The sequence below is a fragment of the Panulirus ornatus genome, chromosome 35 (assembly GCF_036320965.1).
Source record: "Panulirus ornatus isolate Po-2019 chromosome 35, ASM3632096v1, whole genome shotgun sequence".
Taxonomy (NCBI): domain Eukaryota; kingdom Metazoa; phylum Arthropoda; class Malacostraca; order Decapoda; family Palinuridae; genus Panulirus; species Panulirus ornatus.
The window spans coordinates 145,666-165,754 of record NC_092258.1 but is presented as its reverse complement, the minus strand read 5'-3'; the positions used below and the strand labels follow the sequence as shown (position 1 = coordinate 165,754).

At 41.8% G+C, this 20,089-nt stretch overlaps 1 protein-coding gene across 1 annotated transcript in view; it reads right to left on the bottom strand.

Moving 5' to 3' along the window:
* Positions 1-576: 576 nt before the first annotated feature.
* LOC139760044 (beta-3 adrenergic receptor-like) overlaps positions 577-20,089 on the bottom strand; it is a 39,848-nt gene continuing 20,335 nt past the window's right edge. Inside the window, exons 2-5 of the mRNA XM_071682800.1 lie at positions 16,168-16,297; positions 14,690-14,929; positions 12,699-12,871; positions 577-4,075 (exon numbers count right to left, since the gene is read on the bottom strand). Of these exons, the coding sequence (XP_071538901.1) occupies positions 2,709-4,075; positions 12,699-12,871; positions 14,690-14,929; positions 16,168-16,297 (1,910 nt within the window). The 3' untranslated portion in view covers positions 577-2,708. The remainder of the gene's footprint in view (positions 4,076-12,698; positions 12,872-14,689; positions 14,930-16,167; positions 16,298-20,089) is intronic.

Genomic DNA, 20,089 nt, shown 5'->3' with positions numbered 1-20,089 from the left:
GAAGTATTCTTTCTCCGCTATCCCCACGGATATATATATATATATATATATATATATATATATATATTCGCCATTTCCTGCGATAGCCTTATAGGGAAAAATCATCACTTGGCTCCCGTTACCGTTGCTTCATCTGGAAAAGTAAAACGATTTTCATTATTTCTTTATCTGCACTACATACTTATTTTGCCTTAATTCTATCTTCACGGTATCCTTATATTTAATAAGTTACGTCGAGGGCTGTCCCTCGGTCAGCCTTGAACATAGATTTCAGAAATTTGCACTCTCTATATTCTGCAATTTCTGTAATATTTCAACTTTGTATATATTTAGCTGAATGGCTGCCTAAATTCAACTAACCGTTATTTACGTATCTGAATATGAATTCATTTATTCATATATTCATTTAACGTGTAATTATCAATACGTAGAAATTAAACATCACAGATATGATTTATTGATGATATTGAGAAATATATTCATAAAGTTACGTGTTTCTTCCAGTTTGAAAAGGGGCATATATAAATAAAACTCAAATCTTCCATTATCCTTGTGAATTAGGGAAAAGCAAACATGTTTAAAGAAAATACTGTTTATTCCTCACAAGAGTGGGCGGCGGTAAGGCCCCCCACCCGAAAGCCTCATCCAGTCATGCTCAACTTTGTACCTCTTGTCTTTTCAATTGTTTAAACTCTGCAAGTAGTCATCATATAGTACTTTGACATCTGCAGCACAATACAATTGTAACACTTTGTCTTCCTGATATCAACTAGTCAGACATTTTGGCCAGATTTATAGGCTTGTATCAATAATAAAAGAATCAATATACCTACTGGGTTCGGGAAGCGTGCAATCAACTCCTAGCTTCACAAAGTGGAGTCATGGGATGCTATGGACATTGCTTTGGTTATCTGGGGAAATGTGGCAATTTGTCTTCACGTACTGTATGAAAGGTTTTCGAGGATTTGGTATATCTATAGGTTGTACTAGGATGTTTTAGTATCCGAATTTGAGTAGGAGTACCATATACTGTCAAAGAAAGGCCGTGGTAAAATATAGAAACTATCATAATTATTGCAAGACACGGTGATCCATGTGGGATGAAGGATCGTCGTGACGATGACAGTTGGAAGAAGAGGATCACGTTACAGTGGTTGGGAAAGTTACTAGTTTGTTGTGACGCTGACAGAGGTAGAGGAAGGGGATACGGTCAGAGTGGTTGAGAAATGTTACCAGGTCGTGTTGACAATGACAGAGGTAGAGGAAGGGGATATGGTCAGAGTGGTTGAGAAAGGTTACGAGGATCATATCACATTGATTTGGGAAAGGAAACATGGTCATGGTGGTTGGTTGGTTAGGTAACGTCACGGGTAGTAATAAGAGGCAGCAGCTCTCCAACATCTCCCCGTCTCCCCTTGAAGAGACATCGGAGGCAGCCAGCCAAGCACAGCACAAGGTCGGGCCACGCCCATATCACAGAATCCTTCTACCTTCACAATTTGCCGGACATACAAGCACCAACCTCAACTTTTAAGACATAAACTACTTCAAGTGTCCTTCCTGGAGAGCCCTTTTACTAACTATGAATCTCGTGTGTGTCACGCGAAGTGTACCACCTGAAATGTATCACTTGGTGTGCCTGAAAGTGAATTTATCATGAGTATCATCCAGGGTACGTCAAGTATCATTTGCAGTGTCACCCTGAGTGCTTTACCTGGAGTGTATCACTTTTGTATCACCTACTGTATATTACCTATGTATTATTGGTGTCTATTACTTGCGTATTACCTGATATCTATCATATATATCACCTGGTGTATATTACTTGTGTATCAACTAGTGCATATTACCTGTATACCGCTTGATGCAAATTTCTCGTGTATCATTTGGTGTATATTACCTGTGTATCACCTTGTGTATATCATATATAACCTGGTAAATATTGTGCAATCCCTGGGGTATATTACCTGTGCGTCACATGATGTATATTTTTGGAGTGGTTATAATCCAAACTGTATTTCTTGGAATGCATATGGTAATATGTATTATATGAGTGGGGAAAAAATCTGATACACGCACTTCTATATATTACTGTGTGATATGTCTGACGATGTCTTGGTCTCTCCTACAGTGCATGGCAGAACAGATCAAAATTCCATCTTACTCTTTTCTCCCCAAGCATCTTGTTTAGGAATACAGGACGTACAGAGGCACACATGCAAGTAGTATTCAGCCTCATAGTCAAGAGGCAAAAAATCTTTGAATGTATCAAAGAACAATGTTTTTCTAGTCCTTTAGGACTTACACTTTTTGGGATCCTTTAATATTCTATGGTATAAATCAACATATATATATATGAAGTGCCCCTGTGAATTCAGGAAATGAGACTCATTCCATTTTTACAGAATTTCAGTGTTTCTTGGTAAGACTGAACGATTATGTTTTCTCAGAATTTGGATGATTCATGGATTGCTAATTTTACTGCATCCACAACTAGATTTTTTTTAAGTCCTTCCTATAAAGTACATGTGATGGGCTTACTATGATTTGATGTAATGAACAGACAATGTTCATCGTCACTGATCCCTAATTGTCCAGCTTATTTACAGTGAGAGCCTCCATGAGGTGGCCTTACCCGGAGAGTCGTGTGAGTCATCCCTCTGGCACGCACGTGCCAAATTCATGAGTGATGGTGACCTGGCCATGGGTCACCTAGAGGGTGCGGTTCGGGAATCCACCTCTGTGGAGGTGTCGTCGTCAAGGCCATCTCCTTCCTCGATTTCCCAGATAAATCTTACAGACGACCCTATTGACTCCTGCCGATGGCTCAGGCGAGGGTGCCGGAAGGGGTTGGCGTAGCCGTGCATCTCGGGCTGATTGTTACTAGCATCATAACTCTCTTCTTCGCTTTCCAAGAAAAGTGAGCGCTGACCCCCAGGTTGGTGGAAGCGCCCTGCTACTGCTTCATCATCTCCATCCTCGTGTGCGCTTCGCCTGGTGATGGTTCCGCCGCTGTCGGTAGATACAGTCGAATAGCGCCTCATCGGCCACCGTTGGATGCCACCACTCAAAACTGACGAGTTAGTGGAAGCAAGAGAGTCGCTCCTTGTCGTGACTGAGCCGTTAGACATCCTTGGTCTTGTCCACCTGACGGAGGGGTTGGAGGGCCGATGGTGGCGGTAACAGTCGTTCAACAAAGGATCATCGGAAGACGCTGAAGAAGCTGAGTCCTGACGTAGACACTGGCGGCAACGAGAAGACGGTCGGTCCATTGGTGTTAGTTTAAAGGATACAGTACTTTCACGACGAGGGCTGCTAGTGCGCCGTTGCTCCAATGGCAGTGGCGAAGTCACAGGTCTCCCATTTCGTAGCGAACACACTAATTGATTATGGCCACAAGCGCCGCACTCAGCAGCATAACTATATAGAGAGGCTGTGTCGGGCTCGATAATCCTGACGGGAGTTGGGGTATGACCATTACCCAGCTTTGGATGAAGGGACGAGCGAGAGAAGGATGGTGTGGCGGGGCTTGGCGGACGCCACCAACAAATTATTTTCAGCACCTCTTTACTTGCGGTTTCGTTACGGTATACGTAAATAAATGGACTAGTGCAAGAGGACGACAGTGCAATGTAAATTACTACTTCGTCAGCGTATGGAATATCTTTTGTCCATCCACCAGCTTCAAATATTTTGAAAATATAATATGGCATCCATGACGTCACGAAAGAAGCTATAACGATGACGGCAGTCTTTACAGCGCGCCCTTCCTCACGGAAGAAGAGCGAGGAGAACGGTGTGTTGGAGGAGCGGCGCCGATGTAGGCGTGTTTTGCACCTGACAGAGTTGTGGTTACCGGAGTCTGGGGTGGAGGGACAATCCGGTATAATGATCTCGGCTGGGTTATGGCCAAGACTATGGCGCCTCGTGCGGGCGGAGTTACGCTGCGCTGCCCTATACATCCGCACATATATCCAACACAGCACAAACAGTGGAACTAGGAATCCACACAATGCCAGCAGTACTGCGTAATATAATCCAAACTTAATTGGTACTGCTGACACCACGTCCTGACCTGTAGGAGTAGAAGTGAAATAAATGACAAAAATATAGTTTGGATTGCACTAGGAGTAGAGCGCAATTAGATATCTGGGAAGTGTCTATAGTAAGATAATCAACGGCTAAAAACATGAACCAAAAACAAAGGGTTTCCCATACAGAGAAAATTAGCATGTGAAATCAATCTAGAAAACAATAAAGATTCAACTAGAAATAAAGTGACAGTATGGTAAATTCTTTATTGCAGTTATATTTCTAGAGGGAAGTGCTTCATTTTTGTCTACATCCTATTTCGGGCACAAATCATTCCAATTCACTCTATTCCTTGCACGCCTTTCACCCTTCTGCGTGTTCAGGACCGATCGCTCAAAATTTTTTTCACTCCATCTTTCCACCTCCGATTTGGTCTCCCACTTCTCGTTCCCTCCACCTGTGACTTATCCTCTTTGTCAATCTTTCCTCACTCATTCTCTCCATAAGACCAAACTATTTCAAAAAACCCTCTTCTGCTCTCTCAACCACACTCTTTTTATTACCACACATCTACCCTTTCATTACTTACTCGATCAAACCAACTCAAACAACATATTGTCCTCGAACATCTCATTTCCAACACATCCACCCTCCTCCGCACAACTCTATCTGTAACCCACGTCTCGCAACCATATAATATTGTTGGAACCACTATTCCTTCAAACATACCCATTTTTGCTTTCTGAGATAATGTTCTCACCTTCCATACAATTTTCAACGCTCCCAGAACTTTCGCCCCCCTCCCCCACCCTGTGCTTCAATTCCGGTTCCATGGTTCCATCCACTGCCAAATCCACTCTCAGACATCGAAGACACTTCACTTCCTCCAGTTTTTCTCCATTCAAACTTACCCCCCAGTTGACTTGTCCCTCAACCCTTCTGTACCTAATAACCTCAGTCTTATCACACTTACTCTCAGCTCTCTTTTTTCACATACTTTACCAAACTCAGTCATCAGCTTCTGCAGTTTCTCACCCAAATCAGCCAACAGCGCTGTATCATCAGCGAACAACACCTGACTCACTTCCCAAGCTCTCTCATCCACAACAGACTGCATACTTACCCCTCTCTCCAAAACTCTTGCATTTACCTCCCTAACAACCCCATCCGTACACAAACAACCATGGAGGCATCACGCACCCCTGCCGCAAACTGACATTATATATATATATATATTGAAAAGGACCACAATTTTGCGCGTGATTAAGATATTCCTATGACTCTTGTTTCATTTTTCCCGTGGACTCGTAGGAATATATATATATATATATATATATATATATATATATATATATATATATATATATATATATATATATATATATATATATTATAAATATTGTGTAAATGAATTATACATTTCCTTTTTTCCATAGCCAGAGGTTGAACCATTATGTGACATTCATTTTTTTTCATTCATTTCAAGCTAGAAGTTTCAGTTTACTAAATTGTTTCTTACATTTTTCATATGTATATATATGTATGTGTGTGTGTGTGTATATGTGCGCATGTATGTGTATGTGTGTGTGTATATATATATGTATATCATCCCTGGGGATAGGGGTGAAAGAATACTTCCCACGTATTCCTCGCGTGTCGTAGAAAGCGACTAGAGGGGACGGGAGCGGGGGGCCAGAAATCCTCCCCTCCTTGTATTAACTTTCTAAAATGGGAAACAGAAGAAGGAGTCACGCGGGGAGTGCTCATCCTCCTCGAAGGCTCAGAGTGGGGTGCCTAAATGTGTGTGGATGTAACCAAGATGTGAAAAAAGGAGAGATAGGTAGTATGTTTGAGGAAAGGAACCTGGATGTTTTGGCTCTGAGTGAAACAAAGCTCAAGGGTAAAGGGGAAGAGTGGTTTGGGAATGTCTTGGGAGTAAAGTCAGGGGTTAGTGAGAGGACAAGAGCAAGGGAAGGAGTAGCAATACTCCTGAAACAGGAGTTGTGGGAGTATGTTATAGAGTGTAAGAAAGTAAATTCTCGATTAATATGGGTAAAACTGAAAGTTGATGGAGAGAGGTGGGTGATTATTGGTGCATATGCACCTGGGCATGAGAAGAAAGATCAAGAGAGGCAAGTGTTTTGGGAGCAGCTGAATGAGTGTGTTAGTGGTTTTGATGCACGAGACCGGGTTATAGTGATGGGTGATTTGAATGCAAAGGTGAGTAATGTGGCAGTTGAGGGAATAATTGGTATACATGGGGTGTTCAGTGTTGTAAATGGAAATAGTGAAGAGCTTGTAGATTTATGTGCTGAAAAAGGACTGATGATTGGGAATACCTGGTTTAAAAAGCGAGATATACTTAAGTATACTTATGTAAGTAGGAGAGATGGCCAGAGAGCGTTATTGGATTACGTGTTAATTGACAGGCGTGCGAAAGAGAGACTTTTGGATGTTAATGTGCTGAGAGGTGCAACTGGAGGGATGTCTGATCATTATCTTGTGGAGGCTAAGGTGAAGATTTGTATGGGTTTTCAGAAAAGAAGAGTGAATGGTGGGGTGAAGAGGGTGGTGAGAGTAATTGAGCTTGAGAAGGAGACCTGTGTGAGGAAGTACCAGGAGAGACTGAGTACAGAATGGAAAAAGGTGAGAACAATGGAAGCAAGGGGAGTGGGGGAGGAATGGGATGTATCTAGGGAATCAGTGATGGATTGCGCAAAAGATGCTTGTGGCATGAGAAGAGTGGGAGGTGGGTTGATTAGAAAGGGTAGTGAGTGGTGGGATGAAGAAGTAAGAGTATTAGTGAATGAGAAGAGAGAGGCATTTGGACGATTTTTGCAGGGAAAAAATGCAATTGAGTGGGAGATGTATAAAAGAAAGAGACAGGAGGTCAAGAGAAAGGTGCAAGAGGTGAAAAAAAGGGCAAATGAGAGTTGGGGTGAGAGTATCATTAAATTTTAGGGAGAATAAAAAGATGTTCTGGAAGGAGGTAAATAAAGTGCGTAAGACAAGGGAGCAAATGGGAACTTCAGTGAAGGGCGCAAATGGGGAGGTGATAACAAGTAGTGGTGATGTGAGAAGGAGATGGAGTGAATATTTTGAAGGTTTGTTGAATGTGTTTGATGATAGAGTGGCAGATATAGGGTGTTTTGGTCGAGGTGGTGTGCAAAGTGAGAGGGTTAGGGAAAATGATTTGGTAAACAGAGAAGAGGTAGTGAAAGCTTTGCGGAAGATGAAAGCCGGCAAGGCAGCAGGTTTGGATGGTATTGCAGTGGAATTTATTAAAAAAGTGGGTGACTGTATTGTTGACTGGTTGGTAAGGTTATTTAATGTATGTGTGACTCATGGTGAGGTGCCTGAGGATTGGCGGAATGCGTGCATAGTGCCATTGTACAAAGGCAAAGGGGATAAGAGTGAGTGCTCAAATTACAGAGGTATAAGTTTGTTGAGTATTCCTGGTAAATTATATGGGAGGGTATTGATTGAGAGGGTGAAGGCATGTACAGAGCATCAGATTGGGGAAGAGCAGTGTGGTTTCAGAAGTGGTAGAGGATGTGTGGATCAGGTGTTTGCTTTGAAGAATGTATGTGAGAAATACTTAGAAAAGCAAATGGATTTGTATGTAGCATTTATGGATCTGGAGAAGGCATATGATAGAGTTGATAGAGATGCTCTGTGGAAGGTATTAAGAATATATGGTGTGGGAGGAAAGTTGTTAGAAGCAGTGAAAAGTTTTTATCGAGGATGTAAGGCATGTGTACGTGTAGGAAGAGAGGAAAGTGATTGGTTCTCAGTGAATGTAGGTTTGCGGCAGGGGTGTGTGATGTCTCCATGGTTGTTTAATTTGTTTATGGATGGGGTTGTTAGGGAGGTAAATGCAAGAGTTTTGGAAAGAGGGGCAAGTATGAAGTCTGTTGGGGATGAGAGAGCTTGGGAAGTGAGTCAGTTGTTGTTCGCTGATGATACAGCGCTGGTGGCTGATTCATGTGAGAAACTGCAGAAGCTGGTGACGGAGTTTGGTAAAGTGTGTGGAAGAAGAAAGTTAAGAGTAAATGTGAATAAGAGCAACGTTATTAGGTACAGTAGGGTTGAGGGTCAAGTCAATTGGGAGGTGAGTTTGAATGGAGAAAAACTGGAGGAAGTGAAGTGTTTTAGATATCTGGGAGTGGACCTGGCAGCGGATGGAACCATGGAAGCGGAAGTGGATCATAGGGTGGGGGAGGGGGCGAAAATTCTGGGGGCCTTGAAGAATGTGTGGAAGTCGAGAACATTATCTCGGAAAGCAAAAATGGGTATGTTTGAAGGAATAGTGGTTCCAACAATGTTGTATGGTTGCGAGGCGTGGGCTATGGATAGAGTTGTGCGCAGGAGGATGGATGTGCTGGAAATGAGATGTTTGAGGACAATGTGTGGTGTGAGGTGGTTTGATCGAGTGAGTAACGTAAGGGTAAGAGAGATGTGTGGAAATAAAAAGAGCGTGGTTGAGAGAGCAGAAGAGGGTGTTTTGAAGTGGTTTGGGCACACGAGGAGTGCTCATCCTCCTCGAAGGCTCAGACTGGGGTGTCTAAATGTGTTTGGATGTAACCAAGATGAGAAAAAAGGAGAGATAGGTAGTATGTTTGAGGAAAGGAACCTGGATGTTTTGTCTCTGAGTGAAATGAAGCTCAAGGATAAAGGGGAAGAGTGGTTTGGGAATGTCTTGGGAGTAAAGTCAGGGGTTAGTGAGAGGACAAGAGCAAGGGAAGGAGTAGCACTACTCCTGAATCAGGAGTTGTGGGAGTATGTGATAGTGTAAGAAAGTAATTTCTAGATTGATATGGGTAAAACTGAAAGTTGATGGAGAGAGATGGGTGATTATTGGTGCATATGCACCTGGGCATGAGAAGAAAGATCATGAGAGGCAAGTGTTTTGGGAGTAGATGAATGAGAGTGTTAGTGGTTTTGATGCACAAGACCGGGTTATAGTGATGGGTGATTTGAATGCAAAGGTGAGTAATGTGGCAGTTGAGGGAATAATTGGTATACATGGAGTGTTCAGTGTTGTAAATGGAAATGGTGAAGAGCTTGTAGATTTATGTGCTGAAAAGGACTGGTGATTGGGAATACCTGGTTTAAAAAGCGAGATATACATAAGTATACGTATGTAAGTAGGAGAGATGGCCAGAGAGCGTTATTGGATTACGTGTTAATTGATAGACGCACGAAAGAGAGACTTTTGTATGTTAATGTGCTGAGAGGTGCAACTGGAGGGATATCTGATCATTATCTTGTGGAGGCGAAGGTGAAGATTTGTGGGGTTTTCAGAAAAGAAGAGACAATGTTGGGATGAAAGAGAGTGGTGAGAGTAAGTGAGCTTGGGAAGGAGACTTGTGTGAGGAAGTACCAGGAGAGACTGAGTACAGAATGGAAAAAGGTGAGAACAAAGGAGGTAAGGGGAGTGGGGGAGGAATGGGATGTATTTAGAGAAGCAGTGATGACTTGCGTAAAAGATGCTTGTGGCATGAGAAGCGTGGGAGGTGGGTTGATTAGAAAAGATAGTGAGTGGTGGGATGAAGAAGTAAGATTATTAGTGAAATAGAAGAGAGAGGCATTTGGACGGTTTTTGCAGGGAAAAAATGCAAATGAGTGGGAGAGGTATAAAAGAAAGAGGCAGGAGGTCAAGAGAAAGGTGCAAGAGGTGAAAAAGAGGGCAATGAGAGTTGGGGTGAGAGAGTATCATTAAATTTCAGGGAGAATAAAAAGATGTTTTGGAAGGAGGTAAATAAAGTGCGTAAGACAAGGGAGCAAACGGGAACTTCAGTGAAGGGGGCTAATGGGGAGGTGATAACAAGTAGTGATGATGTGAGAAGGAGATGGAGTGAGTATTTTGAAGGTTTGTTGAATGTCTTTGATGATAGAGTGGCAGATATAGGGTGTTTTGGTCGAGGTGGTGTGCAAAGTGAGAGGGTTAGGGAAAATGATTTGGTAAATAGAGAAAAGGTAGTAAAAGCTTTACGTAAGATGAAAGCCGGCAAGGCAGCAGGTTTGGATGGTATTGCAGTGGAATTTATTGAAAAAGGGGGTGACTGTATTGTTGACTAGTTGGTAAGTTTATTTAATGTGTGTATGATTCATGGTGAGGTGCCTGAGGATTGGTGGAATGCTTGCATAGTGCCATTGTACAAAGGCAAAGGGGATAAGATTGAGTGCTCAAATTACAGAGGTATAAGTTTGTTGAGTATTCCTGGTAAATCATATGGGAGGGTATTGATTGAGAGGGTGAAGGCATGTACAGAGCATCAGATTGGGGAAGAGCAGTGTGGTTTCAGAAGTGGTAGAGGATGTGTGGATCAGGTGTTTGCTTTGAAGAATGTATGTGAGAAATACTTAGAAAAACAAATGGATTTGTATGTAGCATTTATGGATCTGGAGAAGGCATATGATAGAGTTGATAGAGATGCTCTGTGGAAGGTTTTAAGAATATATGGTGTGGGAGGCAAATTGTTAGACGCAGTGAAAAGTTTTTATCGAGGATGTAAGGCATGTGTACGTGTAGGAAGAGAGGAAAGTGATTGGTTCTCAGTGAATGTAGGTTTGCGGCAGGGGAGTGTGATGTCTCCACTGTTGTTTAATTTGTTTATGGATGGGGTTGTTAGGGAGGTGAATGCAAGAGTTTTGGAAAGAGGGGCAAGTATGCAGTCTGTTGTGGATGAGAAAGCTTGGGAAGTGAGTCAGTTGTTCGCTGATGATACAGCGCTGGTGGCTGATTCATGTGAGAAACTGCAGAAGCTGGTGACTGAGTTTGATAAAGTGTGTGAAGAAGAAAGTTAAGAGTAAATGTGAGTAAGAGCAAGGTTATTAGGTACAGTAGGGTTGAGGGTCAAGTCAATTGGGAGGTAAGTTTGAATGGAGAAAAACTGGAGGAAATAAGGTGTTTTAGATATCTGGGAGTGGATCTGGCAGCGGATGGAACCATGGAAGCGGAAGTGAATCATAGGGTGGGGGAAGGGGCGAAAATTCTGGAGCCTTGAAGAATGTTTGGAAGTCGAGAACATTATCTCGGAAAGCAAAAATGGGTATGTTTGAAGGAATAGTGGTTCCAACAATGTTGTATGGTTGCGAGGCGTGGACTATGGATAGAGTTGTGCGCAGGAGTGTGGATGTGCTGGAAATGAGATGTTTGAGGACAATATGTGGTGTGAGGCGGTTTCATCGAGTAAGTAATGTAAGGGTAAGAGAGATGTGTGGAAATAAAAAGAGTGTGGTTGAGAGAGCAGAAGAGGGTGTTTTGAAATGGTTCGGTCACATGGAGAGAATGAGTGAGGAAAGATTGACCAAGAGGATATGTGTCAGAGGTGGTGGGAACGAGGAGAAGTGGATCAAATTGGAAGTGGAAAGATGGAGTGAAAAAGATTTTGAGTGATCGGGGCCTCAACATGCAGGAGGGTGAAAGGCGTGCAAGGAATAGAGTGAATTTGAACGATGTGGTATACCGGGGTCGACGTGCTGTCAATGGATTGAACCAGGGCATGTGAAGCGTCTGGGGTAAACCATGGAAAGTTGTGTGGGGCCTGGATGTGGAAAGGGAGCTGTGGTTTCGGTGCATTATTACATGACAGCTAGAGACTGAGTGTGAACGAATGGGGCTTTTGGTGTCTTTTCCTAGCGCTACCTCGCACACATGAGGGGAGAGGGGGTTGTTATTTCATGTGTGGCGAGGTGGCGATGGGAACAAATAAAGGCAGACAGTATGAAGTATGTACATGTGTATATATGTATATGTCTGTGTGTGTATATATATGTGTACATTGAGATGTATAGGTATGTATATTTGCGTGTGTTGACGTGTATGTATATAAATGTGTATGTGGGCGGGTTGGGTCATTCTTTCGTCTGTTTCCTTGCGCTACCTCGCTAACGCGGGAGACGGCGACAAAGCAAAATAATAATAACAATGATATATACATATATATGTATATATATATATATATATATATATATATATATATATATATATATATATATATATATATATATATATATATATATATTTATTTATAGTTATAATCCTATGAGTCCACGGGGAAAATGAAACACGATAAGTTCCCAAGTGAACTTTCGCGTAACAATCACGTCATCAGGGGAGACACAAGATGGAAATATAAGTCAGTTGATATACAACGAAGAGACATAGCTAGGACGGCATCTGGTAAACATATACATATATATACGAACAAAGTGCATATGAACGCGCACCTTCATAGAGCATACAAATCTCCAACAGCCAGGAGGCGATCATATCCTACCGGTAGCACCCCCGCTTGTTGCACAGGGGTCCCGGGTTCGATCCTGGCTGTTGAAGGTTTGTATGATATATATATATATATATATATATATATATATATATATATATATATATATTCCAGGAATCTACTAGAAAATCATGACAGTAACTACTCAAATAATCATAAAAGAGCTTAAGATCAAGGTGAACTAGATGTGGCCACATTTGTATGTCTATGTATTATGTATATATGTATGTATGTATCATGTATGTATGTATGTGTGTGCACTTTTGTTTTTTGATATATGGACATTTTTATGAGTTTTATGCTGATTGAATGTTTTAAGACAGATGATTCCAGAGTATCTTTGAACATACTGCTCTATGGACGTAAATAGTTTACCTGAGGGGCAAGCGGAGAGGCGTGATGCTGGACGTAGGTGGGCATGTGTATGAGCAAGTAACTGTGGAAGTGCGTAGAGGAGTGCGAGTGTCCACACTCCCACTATCAGCCTCACGCTACGTCCGCGAGTGATGGTCATGGAGTAGTGAAGCGGAGACGTGACAGCACAGTATCTGTGGGAACCGAACACCAGCGAGGAGTCATTAATGTCTAACAACTTGACTATTTTAACGAGGATCTGCAGGCCGTCGATAAGAGAGTACTATTATAATATCAAACTAGTATATGAAAGGATCTTTATGAATCACACACACACACACCCACACACACAGGACCAGCATAGGTTCGAATCGTCAGGTGCGTTGAAGTCTGGCAACATGCGTATCATAAATTCTTTATTTGGCCAAGATGGGGAACTGTTTACAAAGTTCACCAACAATAAAGGATTCCAGTTTGTATAAGCCTTCACTAACATTAATGTTACAATTCTTTGTGTATTCAATGATAGAAGATTCAATGACATTCCTCGTGGTACAAGAGATAGAGTTAATAACTGAGATGCATTACTCCACTCAATGCAATGATCATAATTTTCAACGTGATTAAACAAGGCATTTAATTCTTGTCCTGCTCTTATACTATATTCATGTTGCTTAAGTCTAACAGAAAGATCCTTGCCATTCTACAAGTCATAAAACTTATCACAATTTCTACATAGTACTCTATAGATGCATCCTGTAGAACTTTCTGGTGAGTTTCCGATTAAGATATTATTTATAGTATTGTTGATGCTGAAGGCAACATTCACATCAAATGATTTAAGTAACAACGGAAGTAAATTAAAATTATTACTAAAAGGGAGAACTGAAAGGTTCTTAGTGTCAAGGGGAGGTTTGAGTTCAACTCTATAAAATGATTTCTTTGCCAGCTTAAGGGATTTATCAATGAAAGATCTAGGATGCTATAACTGGGATCCAATAGAATATTTCTTCTCAAACTCATCATCAGTAAACTCTGGACTGCAAATTCGTAATGCCCTAAGGAACATATACTGGAAAGATAATGATTCAACTCTGTCATGTTGAGCTGAGTAATAATGGATGTATGAGCATATATTGGTAGGTTTTCTGTATATTTTGTACGGCAATGGTAACCCTCTTTCACCTGCATTAAGTAATCTTTACATGGAATTCTTTGAAACGAAGCTACTAATGGATATCTGAAACCTCTAATGCAATTTGGTTTAGGCCTCTAGATGATGATCTTTGTGTTTGGCCAACAAATGAAGATTTATGAAAAACTTTACCTTTACTTAACAGTATAGTACCTTCCATCAATTTTACTGTAGAAATTGAAAATGATGGTATGTTACCACTGCTAGATTGCATGATCCATAGAGATAGAGACAAGTTTAAGTTTAGGATTTACAGAAAACCTACCAATGTATGCTCATATATCCATTATTACTAACCCTTCCCACGGTTGCTAACTATTCATTCACCATTCCATAGTGTCTGTTTCACATTTCCCTAGTAATTATATGTCGATATCAATACCTAGTTAAGTGACTCCTTCAACATCCAAAAGTAACAGGTACCACTACTGCCCTTAGATGATCCCTCTCAAGTAAGATATACCAAGGTGACTCTTCGACGATCCAAAGCTGACCATTTCACCATCAAAGAAGACCCTAACACCCCTTCCCCGTCCTCCTTACTCTACTGAACATCAGATAGGTCTCTTACCACCAAAATATATTATCAATGCCATAAACGTTTCACCATCAGTATATAAGCTTCCATCGACAGTTAAGCTTGCTATCATTACACAGATTGCTACTCCTGCGCCTTGTTAAACACTTCACTGCCTCTTATGAAAACTCCATGATTTTCTTATGAGTTTCATTATACACAGATAAACCTATTATCATCTGGATAGAAATAAGACTTCAAGGTAATATCTTATCAACCCATCAATACCAATCCACTCACCTGTCAACAGCTATGAGCAAGACGGAAAAAATAGCTGCTTCCACCGCCAGAGCCATGAGAGCCTTGGAGACCTGGCACCACCAGAACTCCTCGTCACCGCGGTTGACATAGTGAGCTCCATCAGCGCCTGCAGCAGTGGCGGGCGTCAATAGCGGGGTGAGGCCCCCCAGCCGAAGGGCGTGCACAGGCACCACCACCACGGTCGACACCAAGTTCGCCGACGTCAGGGACAGCACGAACCTGATCACGATCATTAATAGAGCGATCTACAATCAAACTGATGATTAACTTACTTTAAAACAAATCCACCAGTAGAATCATGTATAGTCATGATTGGTAAACCTTTACACTGAATTGGTTAAACTCGTATCCAAAGCAGATGAAGTGATCAACAGAAAACCATATATATATATATATATATATATATATATATATATATATATATATATATATATATATATATATATATATATATATATATACACACACACACACATATATATAACGCGGGAGACAGCGACAAAGCAAAATAAAATAAATAAATAAATATATATATATATATATATTTTTCTACATTCAAACTTACATCCCAGCTTTTTTGTCCCTAAACCCCGCTGAACCTAATAATCGTGCCTTTATTCACATTTACTCTCAAATTTCTCCTTTCACACATTCTTCCAAACTCTGGCACCAACTTTCTCACTCGAATTAGTAACCATTACTGTATCATCGGCAAACAACTGACTCACCTCCCAGGCCCTTCCATCCCCAACAGACTGCATACTCCCCCAATCTCTCTAAAACTCTTGCATTTACCTCTCTAACCTCTCCAACCATTAGCAAATTAAACAACCATGGGGATATGACACATACCCCTCCCGTAAACCGACCTTCACAACCGATCACTCTTCTTTCTTCCTACTTGTACATATGTCTTACATCCTTGATAAAACTCATTGCTTCTAGCAGCTTACCTCTCACACCATCTATTCTTAAGACCTTCCACCAAGTATCATTATCGATCCTATCATATGCCTTTGACAGATCCATGAATGCTGCATACAAATCCATCCGTTTTTCTAGGCATTTCTCACACATTCTTCACAGCAAACTCTTGATTCACACATCCTCCACCATTTTTGAAACCACACTCCTCCTCCCCAGTCTGATGCTCTGTACATGCCTTTAACTTCTCAATCAATACCCACTTGGTAGAGAGACAGCATTAGGAACTAATGAGGAGATTACTCAAAGCTATGGAATGACCTATTGTCAGATTAATCAAATGTTGGAAAGGGATCTTATGGGCTGACCCTTAAGGCTGTATCTCACTCATTGGAGTGCCCTGAAGGGCCAAAACTCACCTGGTGGGGAATTTTTCCGAGAGGCCCATTACTCACCTGTTAGTGAGTGACCTGATAGATTGTATTCAGCCTGACAGGTGGTAACCTAGCGATACCAATGAGGTAAGAACTCACCGGTTTGAGAGAGACCTGAGAGAGGGCCTCCGGTAGAAGACCAGGAAGACCAAGGAGTTGACAACAGTCCCAAAAATGAAGACGACGCCCAACACTGCCAGCATCGCTGCCGTCACCACCACGCTGATGTCTGTCAGGATACCAGAATAGTCATTATGGGGAAGGAGAAGGCGTAAAGGGGAATTTGGGGTAAGCAAAGGGATGGCACTGTTTCCCAAGAGTCAGACACGTGGCGAGGAGGTGTATGAATAGCAGTAGGTGCGAGGCTGCAGTAGCAAAGTGTGATCTGAGAGTGATTGTTTGCTTTACGTGCATGTGTACCTCTAATCCTAGGGCTGTAGTAAATGGTTGAGGAGTAAGGCTACTACTTTTGAGTGCGATAAGACAGCAGTACTTGTAAACATATTGCATCAGCAACTATGAAGGACATGGCAATTACTATTGAATTGTTATGGTCAACATAAACGTGATGAAACAATATTTTTGTTAATTTAATGACACAACACCTAAGACTGAAACAAATCAACAACTGTGAACATGTGAAAAAAATGATATGATGATTATGGTTGATGTAGAGAGGCAGTACCTCTTTCTGTGTAGGGACTAACGTACACATTAATTGGCCTAGTATATAAATAATTGACTGCTCGTGCGGACCTTTTCTAAGGCCAAACTGCAATACCTTAAGCCCCCAAATCTAGGGTATAAGTACCTTAGACTTTGTGCCAGGTTTTAATTTACGTACGTTGACTTTGAAGGCCATTTTGGGGGCAACAAAGTCCATCCCAGCCCTATAGATAACACATAATTCACCGCACCTCTCCCCTCCCCTCCATATGCTTTATAACATTCACCTCCAAAACATCCATCTTTCATCTAATCATCGATCACATTTAACAGGCTTTTAAGATATTCAATCAGAATCAACTTCACTACATATCTGCCTGTCACTATTTCTTCATTTGCCCCCCTTCAACGGCGCTCCCATTTGATCTCTTACTTTTCTCATCTCGCTCACCCCAAATATCATTAGCCCTCTTTTTTCAGCCACTCTACTTTCCTCTTGACTTCCCATTGCTTTATTCTGTACATTTCCCAATTACCTGCGCTCACTACTCTTTCTCACCTCTCTTAAAGCCTCTGCAAGCTTTCCTCATCGCCTCCACCAGGTACTGATCAGACATCCCACCAGCTACCCCTCTCAACACGTTCACATCCAAATGTTTCTCTTTTGCACGCTCATCAATTAGTATACAATTCAGTAATACCCCTTTACCATCTTTTCTAGACACTCGAGTATGCTTATGTTCTTATCTCTTTTTAAGCCAGTATTTCTACGAATCAGCCATTTTACAGCCCACAACTTCACAACTGTTCACCATTCTTATCCGCAACACCGGCTACCCTTTCTTCCCCAGTTATACTCTCAATTGCCACATTAACTAAAGTCACATTCATATCATCCATCACCAACACTCAATCTTTTGCATCATAACTGCTAATACATTAGCTTAGCTCCTCTCAAAATACATTTTCCTCCCTCCTCTCGCTTCCAGATGCATAAACACTGATAATTGCACACCTCTCGTAATCTATTTTCATTTTTGATCCCCATTCTCTTACACTCTTCCACATATTCCCAAAATTTCTTCAGCATCAGTACTACCCTTTCCTTAGCTTTCACCCTCACACTAGCCCCCATTAAATACCAAAACCATTCCTCCTCTTTTTCCCTTTACCTTTCTTTTCACTCAGAGCTAGAATATCCGGGTTCCTCCCTCAAACGTACCACCTATCTCTCCCTTCTTTTCATCTTGAGTATATCAACACATTCAGATACCCTACCCTGAGCCTTCGAGTAGGATGAGCACTCCTAAATTGGCTCCTTCTGATTCTAAGTTTTAGAAATAAACAATATAAGGAAGGGAGAGTTTTCAGCCCCCTGCTCCCGCTCTCGCCCGCTTAGTCACAATTTAGGGCACGCAAGGAATTCGTGGGAAGTATTCTTTCTTCCAGGCATGTGAAACGTCTGGTGTAAAGCATGGAAATGTCTGTAAGGCCTGGATGTGGATAGGGGGCTGTGGTTTCGGTGCATTACACATGACAGCTAGAGACTGAATGTGAACGAATGTGGCCTTTTTTGTGTGTTTTTCTGGCGCTACCTTGCTGAAGCAGGGGTCAGCAATGTGTTTCCTGTGGGCGGGATGGCGCCAGATATGGATGAAGGCAAGCAAGTATGAATATGTACATGTGTATATATGTATACGTCTTTGCATGTGTATGTATGTTTATATGTTGATAAGTATATGTATTTGTGCGTGTATTGGCTAATAAAACTGAGCTTGATAAAATCTTGAAAACACTGAGTGTGATATATGTATCGAGATAGATAAAAAACTCATGGGGACAACCGCCAAGTCCTTGACTACGAGGGTTGACTGGGGGCTGTGTTTGTGCCATCGGATCTCGCATGTCAGCGATATGGTACCTTTGCGATGTGTTCTTTTGTTGGTTGGGGAGGACAAATAGCATTAGGCTTCTGAGTTCGCCCGTTTGCTGGTTATTGAGTTGGGGAGAAATTATTCGATAAAATCTTCTGATATTTGTATTTTGTTGTGACTATAGCAAAGCTTGAGGATCTACATGTTGTCCGCCAACTGCTGTCGTATGAGAGAATGTTGTGATCTTTTTCCATGAGCGGTTTAGGTGCACCTTCCTGCGGCTGTATTGTAAGTCTACGACTCAAAGATGGTGAGGTAAATCAAATATGGCTACTAGAACGAAATTTATGGCCTTCGTGAGGACAGTAGCTGCATTTGTAGATGTCACCAATTGTGTAGAGCAGTTCCCATATCTGTAAAGGTTATCAGTCGTGCAGAGCAGTAGCCATAGATGTTGACGTCACTAGATGTCTATAGCAGTAGCCCTGATGTAGACGTCATTAGATATGTAGAGATGTACTGTAGCCGTCAGTATCATTCACGTGTATAGCGATAGTCATCACTATAAACGTCACCATTCGAGTAAAGTAGTAGCCGTAGATGCAGACGTCACAGACGTGTGGAACAGCAGCCATGGTTGTATACATTCACGAGGCGTGTAAAGCAGTAGCCGTGAGTGTAGACTTCACCAGGCGTGTAGAGCAGTAGCCATGAGTGTATACTTCATCAGGCGTGTAGAACAGTAGCCGTGAGTGTAGACTTCACCAGGCGTGTAAAGCAGTAACCGTGGATGTAAACTTCACCAGGCGTGGCTGTATACGTCACTAGAAGTGTAAAGAAGTAACCGTAGCTGCAGACGCCATCAGACGTGCAGAGCAGGAACCGTGGCTGTAGACGTCACCACCAGATCCTCTAGCGGAACGGCACCACTAAGTCTGCGAAAACCAAATCAATACAGTGCGTGGAAGTCCGCTCACCAACAGTCTCCTCACTCCCACCCTCCCTCGCGCTCCCCTCTTCCGTCTGTTTAAGAGTCGATATCTACTGTGCATTTGTCTGTCTCGCTTAGAGTTTCAGGGTTTCATTCACTCATTTTTGTCTATCAGTGGTTATAGTCCACGCATCAGATTGTTCAATTCATACTGGTTGCAGCTTTTTGCCAAGAGAAGGTGACGCCTTACACCAAAGCTGCAGCTTCATTCACGATTGGTAGCAATGAGTGGGTAAAACAGGTTTTTTTTGCCTATACATCTTGTTTCGGTGGCAAAAGGCTATAATCCTATGTGCAGGTGCATATTCAGATGTAGAACCGATATCAATTTAAAAAAGCGAACAAAATTCTTAGATTTGTATGTAGGGTTTCCAAATTTAAGTCTAAGATAATCATCACTGTACAATTCACTGGTACACACCCCCATTGAATACTGTGTTCAGTTTTGGTCACCCTATTTGGAAAAAAAGACAAAGACAGAAAGGACAGA